General features: G+C 35.8%; 1 protein-coding gene across 3 annotated transcripts in view; it reads left to right on the top strand.

Moving 5' to 3' along the window:
• The window catches only part of HSD17B4 (hydroxysteroid 17-beta dehydrogenase 4), a 59,979-nt gene that overhangs the window by 19,272 nt on the left and 13,851 nt on the right, over nucleotides 1–26,856 (top strand). For all 3 annotated transcript variants that reach the window (XM_027881390.1, XM_027881408.1, XM_027881399.1), the window contains exons 13-22: nucleotides 670–903; nucleotides 1,340–1,391; nucleotides 2,704–2,775; nucleotides 4,052–4,155; nucleotides 6,458–6,523; nucleotides 16,608–16,677; nucleotides 20,607–20,713; nucleotides 21,016–21,102; nucleotides 23,462–23,551; nucleotides 25,193–25,331. In XM_027881390.1, coding sequence (XP_027737191.1) covers nucleotides 670–903; nucleotides 1,340–1,391; nucleotides 2,704–2,775; nucleotides 4,052–4,155; nucleotides 6,458–6,523; nucleotides 16,608–16,677; nucleotides 20,607–20,713; nucleotides 21,016–21,102; nucleotides 23,462–23,551; nucleotides 25,193–25,331 — 1,021 coding nt within the window. The remainder of the gene's footprint in view (nucleotides 1–669; nucleotides 904–1,339; nucleotides 1,392–2,703; nucleotides 2,776–4,051; nucleotides 4,156–6,457; nucleotides 6,524–16,607; nucleotides 16,678–20,606; nucleotides 20,714–21,015; nucleotides 21,103–23,461; nucleotides 23,552–25,192; nucleotides 25,332–26,856) is intronic.

The following is a 26,856-nucleotide window of genomic DNA, read 5'->3' as shown; positions in this document are numbered from 1 at the left end:
TCTACCACACGCATTCAAAGCTGGGTGAAAACCTTGAGCAGAGAGACTTGTGTTGCTGATCAGCTTCTCCTCTCACTTGCTGTCTGCAAAAAGAAAAGTGGGTTTTAAACTGTGAAGTGAGGAAGTAGAGTAAGAAACATCTCCAGGTTTCAATCTTTATTTTTCTTATTGATGATTGGAAAACTTAACGGCTGCACAGACTGGATAATGCAGAATCTAAGTGCTTTTAAGTTCTGTTAAACCTATTTAATTATGATACTGTTGCAAAAAGGGACAGGGCTTCAACATTGGCAGTGCCATTTTGAAGTACCTCCTTGTCTGTAGGTACTTCTTCCTCGTTTCAGTCTTACTATGGTGTTAATTATTTCATTGTGGTTTGTTTGAAAAAAGGTCTTATGCGGTGCTGGGAGTACAGTTGTATGAAGTTATACTACTTACTGTTGAAGTAAGTTCCTTTCAGTGAGGCATAATGTTGGCGTACTTTTGGGTTGCTTGTACTGTAACAACTACATTAATATTTTATGGTGTATTTAATAGTCATACTTTATGTTTACATGTGATTATAAAAAATTGTTCAAAGAGGAAGTTTGTTTGATAGGAGAATTACAGAAAGCGTTCAAGTTCAATATCAACTATTTAAAATTTTTATTTTATGTTTTTAATTTCCAGGCAAGCATTGTTGGCCGTAAATTGGCTACCAACGTGTATAAATACACTCACTTAGAGCCTATTCTGTATGCCCTTGGTGTGGGAATGTCAACTAAGGATCCCGATCACCTAAAATTTCTCTTTGAAGGAAGTGAAGAGTTCTGCTGTTTACCTAGCTTTGGAGTAATTCCTGCTCAGTCTTCAATGTTTGATGGTGTTCCTTCTCTTCCAGGACTAAATATTGATCTTGCAAAGGTATGGAAGAGTTAAGTAGCTAATATTGTTTGTGTGTCATACAACTAGATAGAAGGTGACTTTAAGTACTATTTTTGTAATATTACTATGTCCTTTTGTTCTGGAAATAAAAATACAATGTTTTGTATTCTTTCATCCTAAGAAATTATTCATTTACCTCACTTGAATAACCTATGTCTTCCTAAGATAATACGAATGATCCATTTTATATTATATTTTAGTTTGTGTTCACTATGCTTTTTTTAAACCACGAAAGTTTAAAACTTTCTTTGAAAATATTTTGGGGATGAAGTTAAAAAAACCAAGGAAGAAAAGTGTGGTTTTTTTTTTTTTTTTAATTTCTTTGCTCTGAATACTTTCTAAAATAACTGTTTATTGACTTGGGGGAGACACCAGTATATTGATTGACGTTAGAGCCTTGTCTTTCTTTACATAGATGCTGCACGGTGAGCAATATCTGGAGCTGTATAAACCATTACCAACCTCAGGTCAGTCCTTTTGTATTGCAGATTTGTTTTTCCCTGTGACAGCAGTTTCTCTAGCCATGGTAACAGGGAAGCTCTGATTCAGACTGGATTATTGCATATTCTTTTTACAAGGAGTTTGGGAGAAGAGAGGCAAGCTGTTGTATAATTGAAGGAATTCTGAAACTGTGTCTTTGGGACCATGTGTTGTTTTTCTATAGTATAGTTAGTGAGGTATGCTTAATCTTTCATATAATAAGCTAGTATACTACATGCCTGTATTATTCATTCATATAATTTGATACTTTTCATTCTTTCGGTAAGATTGTAGCATAAAACTTCTCGACTGTTTACCTAAAAATTCTTTAACACTGATTGCATCTGTGTGCTTGTAAGAGGATATGATTTAAATTACATATATAAAGAACAAATTGACATCTCAACAAGGAGGCTAAAATACAATTACTTTTCTTCCTCTCGAAATTCTTAAGGTATCAGTTACTGGAGTGGCAAGCTCTTTTCACAGACGGCTGTGTTTTCCCAGATCACAGCACCTGAGAAATGCTCTTTAGGCTCATTCAAGATGTGTACGCATGTGTCTGGATTTCTTTGCCAGTAGTTTTTAAAAACTTAAGTTTTCAAGTGTGTAGAAGAAAAAGAATGAAATGTCACAAAATAAAAGTCACAAATTAATGGCAGAATTTCTTGTTGAAACAAAAAAAGAGATGTGTGAAAGTTATATTAACTTCAAAGAAATCTAATAAGTAGTAATGGATTGCCAGGACTTCATAAAGCTTTTTAATTTTGCATTCCATAGGGTTATTTATAAACAAATGTGGGTATATGTGTCTCTAGAGCAATAACCTCCTCAGTGACAGACTTCATGAACCCCCAGGGCCAGGCTCTGAGCTGAGCTTGTCTTCTGTAGAATGTAGTTGTCTTAGCCCTTTTGAAAGTTGGGGACAATCCTTAAGTGAATGGAGCTATTTTTGGAATTTGAATCTAATATGTGATTTGTGTTTAGCTCCAAATACATGAACTAGAGCAAAATTCTGTTCCAAAAACTCCCCAAACTTATAAAAAAATAAAAAGGCAAAAGAACCGCTACACAAAACGCCTTCACATCTGCAAACAGAGATTGGCAAAGATACCCAGACACTGGTATTGTAATTGTGATGATTGTAATTACTATGAATATGATGATGATGATAATGATAAGGATTGGTAAGTAAGTCAGTAAGTAAGATAGCTAGTAAGGAAGTGAAAAGAGGAATCTGTGAGGCTTTATTCCTGAAGCAAAACCTTACAATGTTTGTGTGGTGTTCTTTTCTTACAGGGGAATTAACTTCAGTTTCAACTGTTGCTGATATTCTCGACAAAGGATCAGGAGCAGTCTTGCTAATAGATGGTAAAAAAGTTTATAATTTTTGAAGGGGATGCAGTAAAGTTTATTAGACTCCATTTTTACCTAACTGTACTAACAGCTGCCAGCCCTTCCACAGAAAAGACTGTTAGTGTATTAAATCTCAGTGAGATGTGGCTGTGTAATTCTTCTTGAGCACTTAACATCCTGAAATAAGAACACCCTCTTCCTTTGTGGGTGGAATAAATAGTGCACTATGAAAACTGATCAGAGTTCTTAAATAATAATAATAATAACACACATTCCTGAAGGCAGCCATTTTACATTCTACCAACAAGGTTGTGTGTGTCTGCATGTTTGCAGTTTTGTGGGATGGTTAGAGGAATGTCTCCAGAAGTTGATTACTTGTAGTTTTCGTTATTTTGCTGTCTTTAGGTGTGATTATACCAAAGTCCTTTGGGAAATTAGGCAGCAAGAGTAGGTTAATAGGCAGTGCATCTCTAAATGCTGTTGACCTCTAAGTTCTTCAGTGGACAGATAAAAATGTAAAATAGGTTTTTACTGAGCATTTGTTCCTCCTAGCTGTGTTTTGCTTTCATACTGGGCTAGTACAAAGCCTGTCTGTTTCTGCAACATGCAAAAGCTCTTTTTGTGAGCAGAGTCTCAGTGTTTTTGAAATGTCTTCTGGAACTGGAAATGAACATTATTAACAAACTATACTCTAAATTTCAATCTAAAGTATAAAAGGGTGGAATAGATATGAACTGGAAATAGGAAGCTGAATCTCAATTTAGTGTAAGGAGTTTAATTTGTTTGGAAGAGGGAACAGGTGACCTTAACCTCTGGAACTCTTCTTATACAAGGTACTAGTACCACTTTTTATATGAGTTCATAATCTTTTTTATACACTAGGTATTCTTAATAGCTTCTAATATATCATATTTTATGGTATAAGTCTATCAGATTTAAATAAATTGCTAGTGCAGTGTGAGATGGTGAAATAAATCTATTTTCTACACTCTGTTGTCAAATACTTTTAGCCCCTTGAATGTTATCACCGTTTCAATAGTTCATTTTTTAATTTTTTAATGCTTTCATATAGATAAAATTCATTATGTTATTTGGCAGATCATTATTCTTCCCTGGTCAGGAAGTGATGTTGCAACAGTGCATCATAAAGGTGTGACCATTCCCGCTTCAGTTGTTAAAATGAGCTTTGTCATGTTTGAATATGAACTTGTCTCTTGTAAGAACACATGCAAGCTGTATGAAAAAAGAGGTTGAAGACAATATATGACCTTCTTCTTGCTTTGCCTTTCAGTGAATACTTACTGCGGAAAGGACCTTGTGTGCTATAATCAGTTCTCTTTGTTTTTTGTTGGAGCTGGCGGATTTGGTGGAAAACGAACATCAGAAAGGGCCAAGGTAAATTCTCACATATTCATATTAAAAAAAAAAAACCAACAAAAAACACATAAAAACTTCTGTCAGCACTGCAAGAAAAATACTTGCTATACCAACCAGGAAGGATAAACTAGCTTTTAGGTAGTGTGGAGGTACGAATTCAAATGGAATTTAAATACTGTTCACTGCAGAGCCTGAGTGAAAAGGTACTGTTCAGGGCTTGGGAAACCAGTGGGTTTGTGTTGACAATTAGGGAGAAACGGGAAGGGTTTCACAATGTATTAGATATTCCTACATTCAAATATTTGAAATTACAGATGTGGAATATCTTAATGGAAAGCAGTGTTGAGTCTGAACTTGCAGTTTCTAGAAAAGATCTGTAGGTGTAGCTCTTTCTAAATCTATGTGTTTGCGTGGAAGAGGTATAAAGAGGAAGAGAGAAGCAGCATTATAGTTTGGAGTTGAACTTCTGTGTTTTGGGAGAAAGTTAGCAAGTAGCAAACAATGTCACATGAACATGTAGTGTGTATGTCTAGATGCATCAAGCAGCTATTCAGCTACCTGACATACAACCTTTGTCTCCTTCAATATTGTGTTTGAGGGTAGTGTCAGCTGTGACTGTGTTCTCATGGTAAACTAGAGCTCTGAGGCAGTACAGTAATAAAAAATTTATTAGAATGTCTGTTAAGCCCAGTATTTTTTAACATTTGTAATGAAATACCTAGGTTTCATATATATGAAATACTGTGGGTAATGTTCTTTCTGATTTTTGCATGTAAACTTACAGGTTTTTTTACTTAAATGTATATCAATTATATAGAAGTTTTACCATATGTAACTCTGGAAATCAAATCCTGAAATGCCTGTTCTTCTTCAAAGAGAAGCAGGAAAATCCTCTGTGTAATATAAAAAAATTCACAGAATGTTACTGCAGACAGTGTGTAGAGGTCTTTGAAGGAACCCTTAATTCTTCTGCAGTCAGAATTTATAATAGTGCATGTAAAAAAAACCCAGTGGTTCAAAGGAAAGGTGACCAACCTATAGCGATGACATCAGTCAGTCTGGTGTAGTACCTTGGCACTTTTTATTTAAACAGGCAACTGCAACTTCTTCACTCTATTTAGTGAAGTATGAAAATGACATGATCTTACATTTTAAAATATGAAGAATACCTGTTTCAGATAGCAGTCCCTCCTGTGATAGAAAAAAACCCAAAATGTAGTCTCATTAAGACAACGCAGTGATACAGCAATTTCAACAGAAGCATCTGCATACCAGAGATCAATTTCAAATGGTAAATTTTCATGGTTTTTCTTTGCAAACCTTCCCAGTTTAAAAGAGTTCAGTGTCCCTCTGTGCTAAAAAAAGAATGCCAGGTTGATCAGATATGTATTATAATACGTCTTTTTGTCAATTTAAGCTTTCATTTTATTTGCAAATTGTATTGCAAGTTAAGAGGAACAAATTTCCACGTTGAAATCTTTGATGAGCAACATGTTATATAAGTCAGGACTCTCGTCTTGAGGTTTTCTTGCCCTACTGGCAGAGGGGTTTCGTTGATTATTCATATGGTGGCTGGTTTTAATGACTCAGTAGGTCATGCTGAGTTTCTTTAATCCAACTGGAAATAGATTGGCAAACCTTTCTTGTTTCGGAAGCATGTTTAGGTAATGTTGTCTTGGTAGCATCTTTAGGTAGGGTTATCAAGCTGATTAATGTGTAAGTCCATTGTGGTTCTCTGAAGTGACAAAAGCAGGAGTGATGTTACCCGCTTGCACCCAAGGTGTTCTTCTACCCAAGAAGTGTCTTTGCTGTTAATAAACAAGAAAGAGCTTTTGCTTTTATTAAATATGAAACTACATAGAACTTGGTTTCTTTTGATTTCTTAAAGGTGGAAAATGATGTAACATAGTCCGTGAGTGAGGCAGTATATAATTTTGTTAAAGTATTATTTTAAAGGCTTCATTTTAATATCTGTGTTCCAAAGCAATAATGTTCAATGAGACAGCTATTTTTTCTGAGTGAATAATTCTTGCTTGAGATTTTTTGGATAGTTTTGAAGAAATTTTATCAAACTCATCAGCTGTGACGTGTAAGACAAGACCTGATGCCTCAGGATCATTATCATAAGCTAACCTTGATAGGAGACTTTTTTCTGGACTAATAGCTTTTTTTATTTGTCCATAAAGGTAGAAATGGTAGGGGGGACTTTAACGGATTGGTACTATTGTTTCTTTTTATACATACTTGACATATTCTGGCATTGGTATGAGTAAAAGATTTTTGCTGTGAAATATTAATAATACTATTTCTTTTGCTTTAGTTAACAGCAAATCCACCGAAGAGACTCCCTGATGCTGTAATTTCTGATGTCACAACATCTGATCAGGTAAAGATTTGTATGCTTTAGGTGTGAAAATGTTTGTTTACTTTGGAGAAAGGAGTCTTAAATGATGTTAACTAGTAGTTTGGGTTTTCTGATGTACCTCAAGTATTTGTATATATACGTTTATGTTTGTATGGAGTGCATGCGTATATGTTTATAAAGCTAAAATTTCTCATAGCTAGTGACAGTGTGCTCGGTGTACTGTATAAAACATTCTTTTCTTAAGCCTGGTGAAATCTGTAGTGTTTTATCACAAATTTTACATAGGAGGAAATATTAATTTACGAATTAATATTCGTATTCTGTTGTACTTCAAAAAAAAAAAAAAAAAAAAAAAAGAAAGGCTTGAGACTTCCTGAAATTTACAGCCCATGGTGTAAATATATTGTGACAAAAAAAAAGGTGCTTGTAGTTGACAGTTTTGAAAAAGTTAAATTTCTTTATTAGGAGGAGTCAGGGAAACCTGAGATACTGACAGATAACTATCCAGATGTGTTTCATCTCTCCACATTCCCACTGGTTCACAGACATCTGCTTTCCAGGGGAGAAACCTGAATAAAGAAATGTAACCTCCACTCGAGGGAAACATAGGCATCTGTCAGACAAAAAGGAAAGGAAAGTCTGGAGCTACCACTATTAAGACACTGAGTAGTATTTTCAAATCAGCTTAGTCATGGCAGGATGCTATACTTTCAGAGAAGGAATTAAAATGTTCAGCATTAGCTTGACTGTGGTGACTATGGTGTCTGCTTAACCTCTCTCTGATTATATACAGAGTAATTAAGTCCATTCAGCTGATTCCTGTGCTTGAAGTCCAAGTTAGTCCTACCCACTTTATTAGATAAAATACATCATCTCTAATTGCCTGGTAGTTAAAAGTATTTACTTTGAATGTTGGAGCCCTAGTTCAGATTCTCCTGTGCATGATTATATTGTAATTGATTTCAGGCCCATCAATTTTCACAAGATATTTATGATCCCCTTTTTCTTACAGTAATCTTAGTGTCTGAGCCTTAAGCCCTTATGTCTGGAATTGTTATTGTGCATAAAATGCCAAGTTCATGAGACAAAAGAAAAGGATAGTGCGCCTATAATGCAGAAGTTGGGAAACTTTGCTACTGCAAGATTGATTTTTGGAAATAAAAAAGGTGGTCGAGATTAGCCACTACACTTGTTTTGTTTCAAGATCTACTCGGACATTTCATGTATAAAGAGAACTCCTCTCCAGTTGGAACTTACAGGAACTGCAGCCAATGGACTTTGATAATTGTCAGGAAACTTATCTGCCAAATTATTCAGTAGCATCTATGCTTCAGTGGTGATGACTGTGTACAGGAGGAGGACTCGGTAGAACTCAATAACTTTATGGATAGGAGTACAGACTTCCATGTGAAGGACAGCTTGGGAAAATGTTATCAAGATTTTACATTTATGTGTCTGTGGAATGACACATGACTGCCTAAAATCTTCTTTAAGAAATGGAAGCTGGCACACAAATTGCATAAAAGTTTCTGAATTTCTTTTTCTTAATGTTTAAATTAAGAATGTGTTGGCAGCAATGACTGTTGCCATTCAACTGTTCAATTGGTACAGAGTATAACACAGACTGGAAGAGTCAGTTTGCAGACGGCACTTGATTTAACTTAAACTGTACTAATATCCAGTTTTTGTGTTACCACAATTACATGAATAAACTGCTCCTCATAATTACTATTTTTCTCCTTAACTTTACATAGCATGATCATGTAGTAAACCTTATTATAAATAGACTTTCCTGTTCCTTTTAGAAATACTTACAGGGATGGCACACCTGTCTTTCACTGAAGATAATGACTGTGGTTACCTTGAACATTATAGTCAGTTCTCACTTAACTGCACTGTTTTTTTTTTTCCAAGAGGAGGAATGTTTCAGACCAGATGAAGCACTGCCTAGGGAGGAAGATACTGGGAATAGAGGGCTAATAACTGGTTTTGCCCTTTACCATGTGTTCAGCAGAACATAGGGTACAGCCCCCTGCGGTTCCTTGAAAAATAGTTGTGTTATGTCAATGACCATTGACAGAACAAAGTAATTCTTTTGGTTTGTGGTATCAAAAACTAATAGTGGGTGGTATAATACACATTTGTCCCTTTCAAATCTGTACCCATTTCTGAGAAGTTCTTTAAACATCAGCCAGTGCTTATGAATGACTTGCAGTACCATGATGTAAGCTGCTTAAAGATGAATATTGGTTAAGAAAAAATTACAAGTATCTAATCTTCTAAGATGCTTTAGGGCTTAAAATTTGCATCCTGCTGAAGAGGAATGTAAGATATTTCTTCAGTGTTCAAGAATTTTTCCACAGAGAACTAGAACAATTTTTCCATATTGCCCAGTAGAGCTGTGCATGTGCAGTGATGTTTTTCTAGCTTGTTCTCTCTCTCTATAGCCTGAACTATGTTTTACTAGATACACTGCCATAAATCTTTTGAATAAAATAGTTCTTTTGACAGAAGGTCAAGAAGTCTGGAGGGTGTTTGACTATTAGCCATTTAGCAGGAATGAATCATTCAATTTCAACCCTGTAGGGAATGTTTAATGTAGTTATAGAGCTTTTGTCCTGCCGGTTTTTGAACCAGGAGCTTATATTAATCAATCAAATGGATTTTGCTGAATGGTTCCTAATGCAATGAAAAATCACAGGCAGGGAGTTGCCTCTGTCTCTGGAGAGTTTTGTCTATGTAGAGCTTTCAATCTCTTCCTAAATGTGTTGATTTCTTGGGAATTCATTTTATGATGATACTCAAAAAAAGCTTCACTGGTTATTTAAAATGGATGAATCTTAAGTAATGTTTCCACTTTTGAGGAAGGAAACAAATAAGGAGTCTTGCATTTGTTGGTGACTTTCTGGGGTTTGTCTGAGGGGTTTATTTTTGTTTGCTCATGGAAAAATTCACAGCATTCTTGTACTCTGCAGGTTTCCTTCCAGAAAACAAACTATTCTCTGTCTTCAAATACCAGAAGTAATATTCAGAATACGCACTGTTATGGCAGTGAATAAACATCATAACAGTAGCCAATAGAATAGAATTTTTCAAGAAGTTGTTTAAATTTTACTATTCTCTTTCCTCCTGCTTTCTTCTGAAGGCTACTTTTCTTGTTTGCTTTAGGGAAAAACTAAAGCTGTAGTATGTGGAGTTTGCAGGACTTCCAAGGTTTTGCTAATGTCATCTTATTTAAATGAATCATACAATAATTTTACAAAACATTTTTTAGTAGAAAAATTCTTTTAGCTTGCAACAGTGTCATATATTTCACTAAATAAACTAAAGTGTTCTCCCACATCGAATTCAGACTCTTTGTTACTTATATCAATAGGGAGAAATCGGCATGATAAAAGGTAGATGAGACTATTTAGACAGATTTTGAAAAATGTGGTGTCTCAACCTGTCATGCTTTGAGACCAGTTGAGCAGTTGCCCCCTTTAAGTCTCTGCAGTGCAATATCATGTGAGCTGTCACATGTGAATTTCTGCCAGAGCTACTTTTCCATGACACTTGAGGATCTCAAGCACACAATACTTCTCTGTGGTATCCAGCGTCAGGAAAACTGGCCAATCTTTCTTTCAAGAATTTTTAAATACCCCTTTAAAGCTAATAAAACTGAGACTGATAAATTGTCTCTTGACTAATAGCTTTCTTGTATCCTGTTATTTGTAAGTTATTTTTGTTTGGAAAACTGTGATAATGTTTTAAATGCTACAGGGTCTCCAAAAAGATAAAAATTCTGAATAATTTGTAATCTTAATCCACTTTATGTGCAATGCTTTATGATACAGTTTTCAGTCATGCAGGCGTGAATAATGTGTTTGCTCTTTCTCAAGAATTCCTTCCGCATGCAAAGAGAGGGCACTAGGAATGAGCTGAGACAGTGTAGGAAGTCAGTTTTCCTGTGTTACTTGTTGCAGTGATCTCATGGTTAGTGACTGTTGTTTGACAGAAGATTTTCTTTGCTTTGTTTTTGTGGTCTGTGGGTGGCTGTTACCCAGATAACTCTAAGTACTTAGACGTGGGTGCTCCTTAATCAGTGGCTGGTAGAAGAGGATTAGACAATGGAATTTGGAAGATGGAATTTGGAAGTCGTACTAGCAGGAGGGTGTCTGAACATCACAGGCTATAATTGAAATCTGTAGGAGTTGTGTTCTGAACTTTCCCACCGTACATCAAAAATGTGAGGTTCTCTGAAAACTTAGGCCTTCAGATGTTGTATTGGACAGCTGGAATAGGTTTTTGCTGCTGGCAATTACACCCTTTTCTGCCATCTTGTATTTTCCAGTCTGTAAAGTAAGGATGTGTAGAAATGTTTGAGACATTTTAGTTGTACAGAGAGTATTTAAACAAGTGGTGTATAGCACTGGATGGTGTGTTTTGAGAATGTGATACAGTGAGCAGCATAAAAAACAGATACTACAGGTATTAGGGAATATAGTAGTCATTCAGAGATTTTGTGAGAGATTCAGTAAATTCACACCTAGCCTAATATAAAAAAGCTATGTAAAGCCTTCTGTTCCAGGTATAAATACAGCACTGACTGATACAGTGTGAAGAAATTGCTGCTTTTTAGTGGTTTGTGGCTTTTTCAAAAATACAGTTATTTTCTGTTTTCTCTGAGAGAGGAGAAGATAATTGGCACCTGTCCTGTTTGAAGTAGTGTTGTCAGCATCCTGTGACTAAGACTGCAGGAGTGACCTTCCCTTCCTGAGTCATTGACAGTCCTGCAGTCCTCCTGCTCATACTGCTGTCTGCTAGCAATCTGAGTTTAGGTTTTCACTGTGTCAAATTCAGTTAAAACTACAGTTCTTAACATAACAGGAAAGAATTCTGAAGACAGCTATGCAAAAATCTCGTTTTTGTAAAAGAGTGGGCTTTACTGTAAAAACTTGTTAAAAAGATGTCTTAGAAAGAAATGGGAAGCATTTCACAGCATGATGAATTTTTAAACTAAAATCTACTGTGAAATGTTTTCTGTCTATTACCAACAGGTTCGGTATTATGAGGCTTTGCTTTACTTTGATGACGGCGTGATAAAACCCTTAAAAGTTCTGTGTAGTTGGGATGTGAATCCTTACCTGTGGAAAGTCATCTTTTATGCTACTCAATTTTCGTATGTGTTTTCATTCTCAGCATATGTAAATATTTGTGTGTGTTTTTAGAAAATGTAGGGAACGATGAGGGAAGAAACAGGAAGACCAAACAGATCAATAGGTGTCTCTATGTCTGGTGTCACAGGCAGAATTTTGTTTTTTTGGATCAGTTTACACAACACAGTTGACCTGCTGTCAACAGATGGGATACACCCGTCTCAAAGGGGTAAAGGATGTTTGCACAGCAGTTAGCAGTACTCAAGGAATAGCAGTGCTCAAGGAAAGAGTTTTGAACTAGATTTGAAAGGGGAGGTGATGAAGTTGGGCTCATTGGAGGTATATATGAGGCAGCATGCCAGTGTTGGAGGGAAGGTATGCTAGTGAGGTCCTTCAGTCTGCTGCCTCAGTAGAGATGGAATCCGCATTTCAGTGGAGACGTGAGGGTGACTGATGTGTCAGAAACCATGGAAGTGCCTGAGAACATAATGTAGGAATTAGAACGTAATATAGGGTTTCTCCCCTCCAGAAAGGTGGTGGATCAGTAACCCAAGCAGAATGCATCTGCACCAACACACAGTGTGGGCCACAAACAGGAGGAACTGGAAACGGTTGTGCAATAGGAAAGCTATGATATAGCTGCCATCAAAATATGCAGGACAAATTGTAATTTATATCCTGTTCTGTAAAGACTGTAGTACAGCATTTCCTGAAAACCTGTACATTTAAATGAGCTTCAGACAACAGCACAGGAGAGATTCAGGTGTGGGTTTTTTTCTATTTGTAGCACAAATAATTTGTTTCATGATAGAGAAAATGATGTGTTGCAGGAGGTTCATAAATATTGAGAAAAAAATTGATAGAAAAAAAATTACAAAGCAACAAAGGAGGATACAAGCCAAACAAAGGGATGTGAAGCCTTTGCTAGAATTTGATAACCTTTTCCTTGTTTGTCTAGAGATTTCAGTGTGCAGAGATGATACTCTCAGAACTGTTGTATAGTGAGTGAACATTTGTAATAGTAATTACTTTAAAAGTTTGTTACGTGTTATGATGCTAATGTAAGATTTATATAATTTCCTGTCCACCATCCTTATTCCTTTTGGGAAGATCAGAAGATAATTTCCAAATCAATTTGGAAAAACAGTTAAGGGCTTGGATTATGCAAGAATGTTGTGTGTTAAGATAATGAAAGAAGAAAAGGTACTAGTCCGGCAGTCAATTTGTTTAAATAAGATGGTCTTCCTCAGCAAGTTTGTTTCCTCCTTTTATTTATGCGTATCTTAGTAAAGGCTGTAAAAATTGTTACTCCATTTGAAGTTTCCCCAAGCTGAAGTGATTTGCTTTTTTTTTTAATTAGGAGAGGTATTCTAAAGGGAAAGGCTTCTTGTACATTTGCCATACTACTGAAAAATGACTAATGTCTGTGAAACTTGTGTCAGAATATGTAAGTTGATAGGAAATTTGAAGAATATTTGGTATGGGCAAACAGTAAATACATAAATAATGTCAGGTGTGGAAGCTTTATGTACAGTGAATTACTAAGTACTGTGCTAAATTTGAGCCCTTGAAGCCTCAACGCTACCAGTTTGACTGGAAATGTTCACTGTTCTTAATGTAAATGAGAGCTTATTGACATGTGTAGGTGAGATTGTGGTGTTTTTTCTCCCTGAGATTACTTGACTGCTTGCTCTTAAGTAGATTGCTAATGAAGAATTCCTACATACATGTCCATATACATATGTACATGTATATATATATATATATATATATATATATATATATATATATATATACACGTGTATATACACATACTTTGTAAGATAAGCTCTTGGGCAGAGCTTTTTTCTACCCAGTTAGAAGAGAAAATATATGGATAGTTAGCTTCCTTTTTCATTAGCTTTACCACTGACCTTTAATGCAGTCTGCAGGAAGACTGAAAAATTGGCACAGACAGGTTGGATATCGCCTTTTCTTTTGTGATCTGGCAGAATTCCTAAATTGTTAGGAAATGAGACTTGACAGTTTGTGTTATTAATTGGAGAACAATCTAACCGTATTATGACTGACTTCAATCTAATGCTCCACACCAACTGAGTCTTGTCATCCTGCAAGGATACTTGTTTTGGGGCTTTTGTTTGATTGTTTTGGGGTTTTTGTTGTTACTTTTTCTTGCTGCTGTGGAATGTAATTTATATAATGAAGTAATACCAAAGATTGTGGTAAATGAAGTTTGTTGGCAGACCTGATTTGGCTGCATTGAGTCTGAAATAACCTACTGTGTAACTGTTGTATTCAGTTCAGCCTTTGTGTTTTTTAACTGTGACCAGTGCCAACTGTAGTTATTGAAAATAGAAAAAGACAAGTATAATTTCCCACATTCATATATCAGACTTTTAGTTAAATACATTGGTCTCACTTAATTCTTTGAGCCTAATCATTTCCTAAATGCTACATTTATTTTGTTAGCAAAGCACAAGTATTTTTTACTACAGTCATTTTGAAAAGTGTTTGGTACAAGTATTGTCTCCCATGTAAATAAAAACTTAAAACAAATTGCTAATTCTTATTACAGCTTTAGTAAGCAACATCTGCTTAGCTAGATTTAAATTGAGATTTGGGCTTATAACAGAAATTTGTCTTTATACCACATAAATTGAATTTTCTAGTAGTGCAACTGAATGTTATTAAGTTAAAATTAAAATTTATTATAGCAACTCCTTTGTGAAAATAGCCCCCTGACAGCTTTCGTAAAAATTCAAAGTAATTGAAGAATGAAAGTGAGACCATAGAACTTTAATTTAGTTAAAAAGCCTTTTAATTATTTGGTATCTGGCAATTTTTTTCTAGTTCTCTATGACAATTTGCTGTTAGATTTTAGATGCTTTTGAAAGAAAACTTCAGTATTAAAGAGGGATACCCTATTTCATAGAATTCTGTTGAGCAATTCTCTCTAAATTGTCAGTTTTAAATCTGCTTTTTTGAAAAGAAAGTAAGGATCTGTCCCTCACTAAAAATCTCTCTCATGGTGTTACAAATTTGATATATTCATCAAATTATTCACTCTCTCCACTGCATCCTTTGCAGAACATCGAACTCAGACCCACCTGAACTTTAGTCTTACATTACTTAGGGTCGATTAGAAGATAATTGCGAAAGAAAAAAAAAGTTACAGTAAATACATACTTTGGGCAAAGGTAGAATTACAGTTAGAAATTTCAGATTCATGATGTCGTTGTGCTGATACATCTTTGTTTTCAAAAGGAAAAGTGTTTCAAAAAGAGTAAACAACTATGTATACAGCCATTGAGAAGTGTTAGCTTAGAATTTTACTTTCTAAGATGTGCATGGTGCAATTTAGGATTTTCCCCATGCTGTTTTCAGTGCATATCTCCAACTCTCACAGAAAAAAGTGACAAGCTCTTCTACATTCCACTTTAATTGAGGCTCAAAACACTTGCTATGTTGCAGAAGGTTACCAGAACAAATAACAGAGAGGTAGAGTTCAGTGTTAAAACTGTAGATACTTGAAGAAATAGACTTGAATATTAACAGGTTAAACAATAAAACAGATGGATTATGGATTAAAATGATAATATGAGTTCAGAACCTCTTCAGTCACACTGTCTGCTTCAGATTTGATAGGAAAAACAGTGTTATGCATATATATTAGAAAAAACTTCCTTTGAGGAGTCTTTGTTTTTTTATCCTTCCCTTTGAGAAACCTACTAGCTTCTTTCCTCCGAACAAAGTTTAGTTCAGTTTGCTCTCATTTGGACAAACGCATACCATTTTTTGTAGTCCCAGTTCAAAATGCTGGGGAAAAAATGTTTAGTGGTAAGGGGTTCTAGAAGTCAATAATTTGCTTGATGAAAATAAAATTTGTTTCTGTTTAACAACTTTTTTCCATTATTTCTGTATTCAATTTGTTCATGTCATCTTATTATGCTTCTAAATTCTTGAAATATTCATTAGTTAACGTACTGATTAGTGATATACTGATTTTCTCTGGGAAATTTGTACTAGAGGGTACTCCATAATCATTTGGTCACTGGATGTCACTGGAATCTGTTGCCCAGGGAAAAATGGTTTTAGTCCAGAAAGATTCACAGGTTGGCTTGCCAAACCTCTTATAATATGGACTGCTGGCTACTGTACACCTACAGCAAATACAAGATTTGATAATGGAAATGCTAAGGCTACACAGAGACGGCAAACTCAAGTATAGTAGCCATATCCTTCATCATTTCTCAGCTTTATTCACATTCACGTTATATAAAACACACTAAATCTATATTTTGCTAGTGAAAGAGATTATTTCTCATGAAGGACGGAGTCTTCTAGAAAGCTTATAATGTTACTTTGGGTTTTATTTGTTCTCTTTATTGGGATCAGCTACCCATGAATCTGCTACTAGAGAAGTATATCACAATTAGTCAGTCATGGTACTTTTAAAAGGGAAGAATAAGGGTATTTCTGATCTCCATAAGGTGAATCAATTGTTGGAAAAACATGGTAGTGTGTGCATGGTTTTTTAAAAAAGAAGTTTTCATTTGTAATTTTTTTTACATTGTGGATAAAATTGTCAAGGAAAAAAACTCTTTAAAATTAGACTTCAAGTTGAAGAACCTCTGGACAAAATTTTAGAAAATGGCTTATTTCACTGTTGCCAAATTTTAGTGAAGCTGGATCTGTTTGTCCGCAGAGTAGGTAATTTCTTCCTCCCATTAAGCACTTTTATTATTTTCTTATGTACCAAGACCACACATCGCTCTTAACACATTTTCCTGGAGCTTTGGCAGTTTGTCTGCACAGTAATAACTAATTTCTGCTTTGCCTGCTTTGTTGTAGAGTATGTTATCTAAGGACTAGTAACGTAGATTATGATGAGTTTGTTCACCTGTCATGAATTTTTGGGTGACTCATGCTTGTTTCTGCCTCCCATTTTTCCTTCTCTGTTTCTGCAGGCTGCCTTATATCGACTGAGTGGGGATTGGAATCCTTTACATCTTGATCCAAGTTTTGCTGCTCTTGGAGGTGAGCTGAGGCATACCATTGTATTAATATTTGGACAAAAGACAGTGTCAATGTATTTTTAGTCTTTTTTTTTTCCGCACTCTGTCTGTACATCTTTGACAAGGTGGAGAAAATAGTGCTTGTTTCTATAGCTGTTCTTAAAATCACCATTACCTGTGTTCAGAGTTGTGCGTGACACTTCAATTTAAAGTGTTACTTCTTGTAGTTGGAAATGGAGAGCGGTGCTTGGTCTTTACCTACAATGGAAATATACCTCCTAACCTATTTTCCTTTAGAGCTTGTTTGTTGTCACTATCCTGTTTTTACGGTCTCTGTTTCATAAAGAGAAATAATTGGCTATCAAAGCTTCAGAAGGAACTGCATAAATTCTTTGATACATATTTCTTTCCATCTAAATAATTCTGAGATTATGATGGTGTTGGTGGAATTTTTTGTTCTTTCATGTAGTATTCTCAATCCCAATAAAACTAAAAGGACAGGAGAGAGGGAGTTAACGCTTCTTTCCCATGAAATTGCTTAATTGCACCTCTTGCTAGCACATTAACTTGATTATTTACATAATTCTACATGTGAAAGCATCAGACCAGAGGCTACATTTACTGATTTTTGAAGAGATGTAATTACAGAAAAAGGGTCTGTTTGCTTGATATTGTTGTAAAGTTATTTTTGAGTTCTTTTCAGACCTTGCTAGTAGTACAGTTTACTTACTTCAGTCAGATAGCAATTTGATTTACTTTTTTCCTTGAATATCCTGAATATGACGTTTGCTATCATCATAAACCTTACATGAAAATACTGATCTGTAATAATTGGTCAGCAGTTTTCTGGTGAATTTCTTTTTAATATACAAGTGTCGTATGGTGTTCTTATCAAGACAATCAGAACAGAGCTATACTTTCTTGTTCAGATCACGCTTAACATACTTTCGCGAATGATCTTTCATAAATTTGATTAACCCAGTTGTGTATAATTCCATGTAAATTAGTATTAATAAGTAATGCTAGTCACTGGAGTCCATAAAGAGATTTTCCCTGTTTGTTCATCTGATGATTTTGGATAAGTATTTCCTTGTGAAGATGCTTGAGGTGAAAAATAAATATTTGGAACTGAAACCCCAGTATGTGGAATAATGATGAGAATCCTTTAAAAACCTTTCGAAAAAAGAGGAGTAGAAATCTTCTACCTGCTCACACAAAGAATACTGGCACTTAGACACAGTGAAAATGAAATTAACTGTGTAGTTGAGGTACAAAAAACTGCTGCACTGGATTTTGAAACTATGGCAGTACCCTACTCTAATAATAAATGTAAGTACAGTTTAAAAAAAAAGAAGACTGTAGGGTTATTGCACAACTGTTTTTTTCTAGTTATGCAAAAACATTTTTCTTTGGGCATATTCACACACCTTCTTGCCTTGTAACAATCTCTGTGAATGTTCTTTTTAACTGGCTCTCATAGGATGCACTGGAAGGAAGCATTCAGCATAGTGCATTCAGGTTGCTCCAGGGTTATTGTTAAGCCTTCCTGTGAATAATATTTCAGAGGACATATACAACGTGAAAACACCTGTTTATAGTCTTGTGCCATTTTCCTGTGTCTTGTATTTCCAGGTCCTAGAAAGGGAAAGCAACATTTACTTTGGTTTTTTAGTCTATATACAATGTAACTTGATCACCTTACAGAATCACCTTTTTCTTTGAGTAGGCATTAGTTTTATTAAAAAAACACTGAGGAAAATAGAGTAGTGTATTTTTGTCTGTTTCTGAGTTCTGAAAACAGTGGTAGTTTCTGGTTCTTGCATTGTGAATTGAACTAAGTTTTTAAAGAGTTAAATGTCACTATTACATTCTGAATGAAAGATGCTGAATAGTGACGATGTGCTACTAATCTGTTTTTGACTGCATGGTATCTTTTTGCTTTCAGAACAGTTTATACGCTTTATACAAGAGAGAGTGCTATTAAAAGTGTTTATACTCAAATATATTACAGGAAAGAAATGGCAGAATGATCTGGGTGTAATACATAGTGAGAAAACAGACTTATGTTCCTTTTAGCTTGTCCTGTCACATCTTCTCTTCTAACCTAAAGAATCAAAATTTCTCTTTCTTGCGCTTGATCCTGGTAGCCTTGTCTTCCGTTTGGACTTTCTCATAATTCCCATCTTCCCCAGCCTTGAGTTTGTCATGATTTAACCTCAGACAGCAACTAATTACCACACAACCGCTTGCTCATTCCTTCCCCGTCTCCTCCCTTCATGTTTCTCCACCACCCCTACCCCTAGTACTAGTGGGATGGGAAGGAGAGATGGAGAAAAGAAAATGTAAAACTTGTGGGTTGGGATAAGAGCACTTTAATAACTGAAACAAAGTAAAACATTATGCCAGTAATACTGATGATGTTTCTAGTAGTAATAATGAAGAGGAGAGAGAAAATGAAAGCAAAATTCTTCAAGAGAAACAAGTGATGCACAACACAGGGACTGATGCCCTGCCTATCCCTGAGCTTTGATCAGTGGCTCTTGGCCAGTTCCCCCCAGCTCATATGCTGGACATGACATTCTGTGGGATGTAATATCCTCTTGGGCAGGTCAGCAGTCCTTCCTCATAGCTTCTTGTGCTCCTACTCACTGGCAGAGCATGAGACATTGAAAAGTCTTTGGCTTAGGTTAGGCACAACTTAGGAACAGCCAACCCGTGAGTGTATTTTTGTATTAATGTATTCAGCATTATTCTCACCCTAAAGAGAGAGCCAAGCACAGCACTGTACATCCTACTAGGGAAGAAAATAAACTGTATCCCAGCCAAAACCACTGGTGGCTTTTTTCTCTTTTTCTTGAAGGTGATTTCTTTCTTTTACATCTTCCATTTCTCTGCAGGCTACACTTTCTCCCATCTCCTCTTTTTCGTTTGGTTTTGCTTTTGCTTTTTCTCCCAACTCTTGTCCCTTGGGGCATTTCATGCTGTGTAGATGCTATCAGGAGTTGTTTAGAGCTCAGGAAAAACAGACTCTGGCAGACAAGAGTGGCAGATGAGTTCTGGGCAAAGCAAATGGTTTCAGAGCCAAAGCTGGACAGATGTATCTGGGTTCCATGGGCTGTTGCACGTGTGGTCAATTACTGTTTACGTGCCTTGTCAGGTCAGAGCAACTTGTTAAGGGATCAATACATAAAAACAGCATCTTTATAACTTTACTGTTGCACTTTAATAAATCTGAGGCCAGTTCCCAAAGGGTTTTTTTGTCAGACTTTGACAGTACTGGAAAAAGATTCAACACTAATAAAAAGCTTATCCTCTGCCAAGGTTGAACGCCCACTCCAAAGCATAGAAGTGCAAGGAAACTTGCCAAAAAATACCAGTATAAGAAAAATACTGCACTTTTTTTACCCTGTTTTGTTTGTCTGTTTGTTTGTTGCATGTGTTCAAAATTCCTGAAGTCTTCTCAGTGTTTTTTCCACTTCTAAATAAAGAAAAGTTAATCCTGAAGTGAGCACCGTATTGGCAACCACGAATAGGAAACATCAAATAATCTTAGTATTGTCATCTTTTAATAATTACAATACCTCTTACCCTTGATATGCATCTTCCATGTATCTGTGTGCCTGGTGTGCCTGTGCACATATATGCACATATACTAAAGCAGCTAATCTCCATATTTTTCATTTTGTCACCTCTACAGACAGGGACTAATCCTACTCTTGAGTCTTGCAGACCATAGGCATTGTTGAAGTGCTGGTTCTCAGCAAGTGCTTTCCTTTGCCTAAAAGCAGAGGAAAATAAATGGTAACAGATACTTTTTCAGTGAGATAAATTAGGTTAAAAAGGTTTAAGAACATTATTGGATAAAAATACTATGAATAAACTGTAGATATTCGTAGAAGCAACATTCAAGGTCCTAATTTTAAAGTGTTAAAATGTTACTTCTTTAAATAGGATTTAAGAAGCCTATACTTCATGGACTATGCACCTTTGGGTTTGCTGCTAGGAATGTTTTGAAGCAGTTTGCAAATAATGATGTGAACAGATTCAAGGCAATCAAGGTATGTGTGTTCATTCTTTGCAGTTAATCTTCTTGATTTTCCTGGTTTTAGTGACAAATCTTTAGAGTGGGGAAAAGGCTTTTGCACTGTCTTAACTTACAGAATTGCTTTTACTTCTGTGTGCATTTTTATGCCTCCATCTTGTATGTTTATTTAAATATTTAGGCATTCTACATTAATAGTTGATTAATTTTCCTCTTTGCTCTATCATTTCTGTAGAGCCTGTGCTTTGAAGTGTTCCATGTACATATGACAGATCTGTTTGCAGTCTTACTTGGTTTTTTTTCTTGTTTTGCTTTTAGGTTCGCTTTGCAAAACCAGTCTTTCCAGGGCAAACTTTGCAGACAGAAATGTGGAAGGAAGGAAATAGAATCCATTTTCAGACCAAGGTCAGAACAATCTCATCATTGTGGGCTTGAGAGAAAGATGTGTTGGTTAAAACACTGGGGGTTTGGGGAAAGCAAAAAAAAAACCCACCAAAAAACCACACCCCTGATGAGGGTTTTATAAAGAAATTAGGAATAGAATGAAATATTCTCATTCATTTTATGGTGTCACTAGGATTTCAATCAAAATACCATTATAGGACTTAATACTTTCATATTAAATGAGAGCTCATTTCATTGTGTTGCATTTTCTGTGTTTGACCATTGTGAAAGAGCAAAAAGCAGTCATACTCAGGTCATCATAGTTTGTACTTGTGTTCTGCAGTTACTTATAACCTCGCATGTGCACCCTTTTTTTTAATAGTTATTTATCTTAAATCAACTCCTGACAGTTTTTGCAGGTGAACATGCTTCAAATTTAGCTTAAATTGAGTTAAACGCAGGAAAACTTAAAAATGGAAATTTCATAGCAGTTGGACATAGAAAATACAATAAAACAGAATTTTACCTTTTATAAATTCTGGTGTTGCATTAGTCTGTTTTCTTTGACATTGCTATTAACATTTTGTGTGGGTATCCTATAATCCTCGCCTACACATCATAGGCTCTTTATTGGAAGCTGAGAGTAAAATGCTTCAGGTAAAGGGCAAAAAATAGATGTTCATTGCTTCTGATGTAGTATTGTATGACATTGTAACTTTTGTAAACTGTGGTTTAATACTGGTATTTGTCAATATGCACTGACTAATGCAGATAGAATTTACATTACTTTGGCTGGTCAAAATTCTGCAATCCCATATCTGTGAAAATGTAACCAGCTGTTTGATTAGTGAGTAAGGCAGCAGGTACAGTTGCAGCTGCAGGGAGGATTGGCACACAAAATCAAATAAGGGGAGTCATCACAGGGACACATGATTGCTGTTTCCTCAGGAATACAGCTTTGTGGTATATATGTTGAGTGAAGGAGATAAATTCTGTTTGCAGACCTGGTGAGTGTTAGCAGCTATAGAGTTTCAGAATATTAACAATATAGAGAGTCCTATGTACAAACTGTCCATCTCTGATTACTAGTAGTAACTGAGGTAGTTTGGTGCCTCAGATGAGCTTTGGAGATTCCTGTAGGTATATTTAAAAGATACTACCACCCAGTCCTGACAGAATTTCTAGAATTCAGGTGTTTACTTTTGAGGGTTTGTGTGCACTGTGTAAACCAATAGAGCTCATGATATGCTTACAAGCCCTTTGGAATTTGTAAACAGGGTGAGTTATTTTCTTCTGTTTAAAAGCTGAATTTGTAATTATGCTTGGTTTAGTCATTGTTTTGGTTTTGGTGAATTTTTCTACAGGTTTCTTTCCTCACACAAGTTTGGAGTAGCTGATTTTAGAGAGAAATTACAAGGTTTAACAGGATAGTAGAAAACTGCCTTGTTTGAACAGTTATGAGTTGAGTAGGATTCCGTTTCTTATTCCATTTTGGATTTATCTGAATTAAAAGCATCTTTGTGCTTGAAATAAACTCTGGCTAAATCAAACCAGGAGTGGATACATTACTTTGATTTGAGCTAATTTGATTCCAGTTTTGGCATTGTCTGAAGTGCAGTGGCAGTGGGTGACAAGCTGTTAGGCATGATTTGAGTAACTGTAGTAGTGCAATAAACTAGACTGTGATACTGAATATTATTCTGTTTTATTGACTCTCTATATGCATTGTCAGTGAATCAGTTTGCCATCTTCTGTTTGCTGCCATAAGTCAGAATGGTTTGTTACACTCCTCAAAGAGACAATGCCAAAATGAAACATGTTTTCTTCTTTGATTTAACTATTTCAAAAAAATTAAACCAGAAGGGAATTCAGGTATTTTTCATCATTCTCTTGTAATCTTTCTTGCTTTAAAAATTGTTTCTAGTACAAGTTGCAGTATAAGGCATATGGAGGTATTGAAATTGTCTAAATGGACTCCTGACAACTGAATATCTACCTCAAGGAAAAACATTTTAGAACGATGTCTTTCTCAGAACTATTTGTAAAGAAACATTGACAGTAACTTATGACAATGGAGGTAAACTTTCAGATGAATAAGATTTTTCTACTATTTTGTGGACAGAAAACCAGAACTATATTTTGGTACAATTTCTCAAGAGGCAAATAGTTATTTCATTTGAAGAGCTGCTTGAAATACGTGGTGTACTAACAGTTTGCCTCAAGACTACAGCTCACTTATGAGGCATTTTTTTCACTCTCTAACTTTTATGTTTTCTATTTTCTTCATCTCTAATTTTAAAATATAAGGAGAACTCCTTGGATACTCTTCTGTTGTTACTTTTGCAAATAACCTCCTTAGTGTATTTCGCTGTCCCCACAGGTCAAGGAGACTGGAGAAGTTGCTATTGCAGGGGGCTATGTGGATATAGTACCAGGCTTGGAGAAGCCTTCTGCTCGAGAGCCTCTGAAGGTAGGGGGAAGCAATAAAAGTCCTACCTTGCAAAGCAGCATAGTTAGGCTTTATTTTTGTGATAAACACAGGAAAGATACTTAGATCACTTACTAGTCTTATTTGTGATAAGCTGATGAGTGTGTGAGTGAAAAAGAATGAACACACATGTTGTTTAAGATGCAGAGGTTAATTGGTCTATTTGAGAGGAAAATTCCAGTTGTTTTAGGACACGCAGGATGGCTGATGTAGTTTAATATGCTTGATGCTAACTGAACTCTTATAATAAGCCTTGTGATGTAATGTTACAAAACAAGTGAGGCATGTACCAGTGAGGGCCACAGGTCTCGAGCACTTGCGTAACTTGAAACTGAAATTACATCCTGTATCTGTAGAACAAGGATTTTGTTTTTATTTTGTAAATGTTAAAGATCAAAATCTGTGTAGGATGTAAAAGTGTGTGACTGACCTTTCTCAATTTTTTTCAGAAACATGGAGAGAGTGGCAAGGAGGCATTAGAATAAATGAAAATGAGATAATGTACTCATAGAAAAGAACAGTTTTGTCATTGAATCATTTTGAGATAAGACTCTGAGAGCTATTTGTACATGTGGTTAGGCCTAACACAATATGCACTTTATACTGTGTATATTTTAAAAAATCCTCTGCATGCATTCCTGCCTTAAGCCTTGCATGCTGGGCTTGTACAGCAGACAGAATTGTACTTGCAGTTTCTGAGGATGACCTGGGTTCTTAACATGGTCTGAAAGACATTTAAGACATTACAAAAGTGTTTTTGTATAAGCTTACTCTGAGAAATTAAGGTGCTTTGACAGACATTTGCTGAGAGGGAAACTAATCTGACTGAGTGAAGATTGGCAAATTAAAATGCCATTAGGAACCCTGTTGTATAATGGAAAATATTGGGCATAACCAAAGAGGTGATAGGATAGCAGCCTGAGGAGCACTGCATTCTGGTGTACAGGTGGGTACAGCAGAACAACTACAGCTGTGAGAGCTTCTCTGCTCCAGTTCCAGTTAGATGAGAAATGTCACTGGAGTAGCTTCTAAAGGTGTAGCCCTTTATCTAGCACAAGTATCTGCTAAAGAAAGTCAATGAAAGGCTTGCACAATAATGTGTTTAGAAAAGTTGAAAATGTAAAAGTAGCTATTTGCACTCTTAAATTCTGTCTTCATTGGAGTTTTGACTGTGTTCATAGTTAAATATGTTTTGAACAACTTCTATGTGAAGGTAAAGCAGTATACTGGTAAAACCAATTTTTTGTTTTAAAAACTAACCTGCCATTCACTGTGGAAAAAGTAACAATGGTTATCCTCCAAAGGGAATAAAGGGCAACTTAGAAACTCTTAAGAGCACTAATTAAAAAGCCTGTCTTTTAGTGATAAATGACAAAACTGCAAAAGCAAGATTTGAAATAATTTGAAATGAAAATTTGGAATTAAGCATTTTCTGCTTAAATGTATTCTTTAGTGCTTACGGCTGCTAGAGGGGATTATTTTGTGGTAGAAGAAATCTCAATTGCATTTAATGATTCTGCTACAGATACTTTTCCTGAACACAATGCATAAACTAAGAGACATATTCAGTACCTTTTAACAAAGTTTCAATTTTCAGTTCTTCATACTTTTTTTTTTTTAAAGACTGTAGGGTTGCAGAGTGACCTTGTGTTTGAAGAAATTGGTCGTCGTGTCAAAGAGCTTGGAAACGAACTGGTGAAGAAAGTAAACGCTGTATTCCAGTGGGACATCACTAAAGATGGAAAAACAGCAATGCAGTGGAGTAAGTTGTAGCTTTTGTATAATAATATGATGCATTTTTTTAATGAAGTGATATTAATTGTTTTATTCTAATTAAACTGATGGCTTGAAAGTAAACATAAGGTAGTAGATGAATATTCATGGGGACCTGAAAGTCTGAATGCATTCTGGATGCATAATTGACAAGGGGATCAGGTAAAGTTCCATAATGGCAGTTACTAACCTTTCTAGGAACGTACTTCTGTAACTTGCCTATTTAGATGCAGGCATAGGCAAATATCCTTTGGAAGTGAACTGCGTTGCTCTTTACATTTTCTGGATTGGATTGACACTGACTTTGGAAAGCATGCTGTATTAGCCTACTAGGAGCTCTGTGTTACAGTAATTAGTCTGCTGGTGATGTAGATGCTAATGGATCTAAAATAAGTAATTATTTTTACTGCATTGTTCTTGTCCCTTCAGTGAAAATATAGCCAATTTGTTCCCATTCAGATTTTCTGAGATCAAGGTTTAATGAAGGTACAGTCATGATTTCTTATCGTTTAAGCGTGGGACTGGTCGATGAAAAGAGGCTAAAGGCTTTAATAGCAATAGGTCAGAGCAGAACTGTTTCTGGTGGATTATGGAATTGTGTGAAATGGTCTGATGGAGCCAAAACTACTTCCTAAAAAAACTTTTCTTCTTAAATTCTCTTGTGCTATCTTTTTAAGGACATGTATTAAAAAAACAAACAAAAAACCCCCAAACAAACCCAATTTATTGTTTTTGGAATTTATTTGTTTTTTAGTTCATGCATCTACTGGTCTGTTAGTGGAATATAAAGTTTTTCTAAAGGGATGAAGCTTAGTCAGGTTGTAACTTTCAGGCCTTTGATTTTTTGTGGAGAAATGAAAGTCTTTGGGTCAAGTCTTTTGCTTAGACTGCTTCGTTTTCATTGGTCTCTATGGTTGGATGTAGTCGGAAGAGTTTTGGGGGAGATGCAGATGAGTGAGTTCCCATTTGATGGGCTGAGGAGAGAGACTGACAGTAGTTCAAAGCAGGTTGTTGGGGTTTGAGTGGCTTCTGGGGGGTCTCTCCCGGCGCTGTGTGAGGGTTTCCAGGGTTGAGATTACTCCCACCCCCCCTCTGCCTGCCCTCGTGGCCGGGACAGGCAGCGGAGGGGCCTCTGCCCGGAGAGAGGGCACGCAGCACGCAGGGAGGCCAGCAGGAAGAGAGAGTTTATTCAAATGTCCCCCAGCTTATATGGGCTGGTGGGGAGAGTGGTGATTGGACATTTAGATAGCCAATACAAAGAGACAATATAATAACTATGCAAAAACAGGAACCAATGATATTCAAGTGAGTTATCAGTTTCTAATCCTTACAATTCACCCTTTCTTATTTATAATAAAGACAACATTTGTAATTTTAATGGGATTTAACAATGAAAATTTTCTAGCAAACCTGGGGTAAAAGTTAATATAAAGGTTGATATGAAAATGGGAAAGTGAGTAAGACAATTTGTATTGAACTTGAGAAAACAGGTAATTTTAAGACTTGTGTTCCTA

This window comes from Empidonax traillii, unplaced genomic scaffold (assembly GCF_003031625.1).
Source record: "Empidonax traillii isolate 1590-97213 ecotype Southwest subspecies unplaced genomic scaffold, ASM303162v1 scaffold7:size3022706, whole genome shotgun sequence".
NCBI lineage: Eukaryota > Metazoa > Chordata > Aves > Passeriformes > Tyrannidae > Empidonax > Empidonax traillii.
This window is presented reverse-complemented; position numbering and strand designations above follow the sequence as displayed.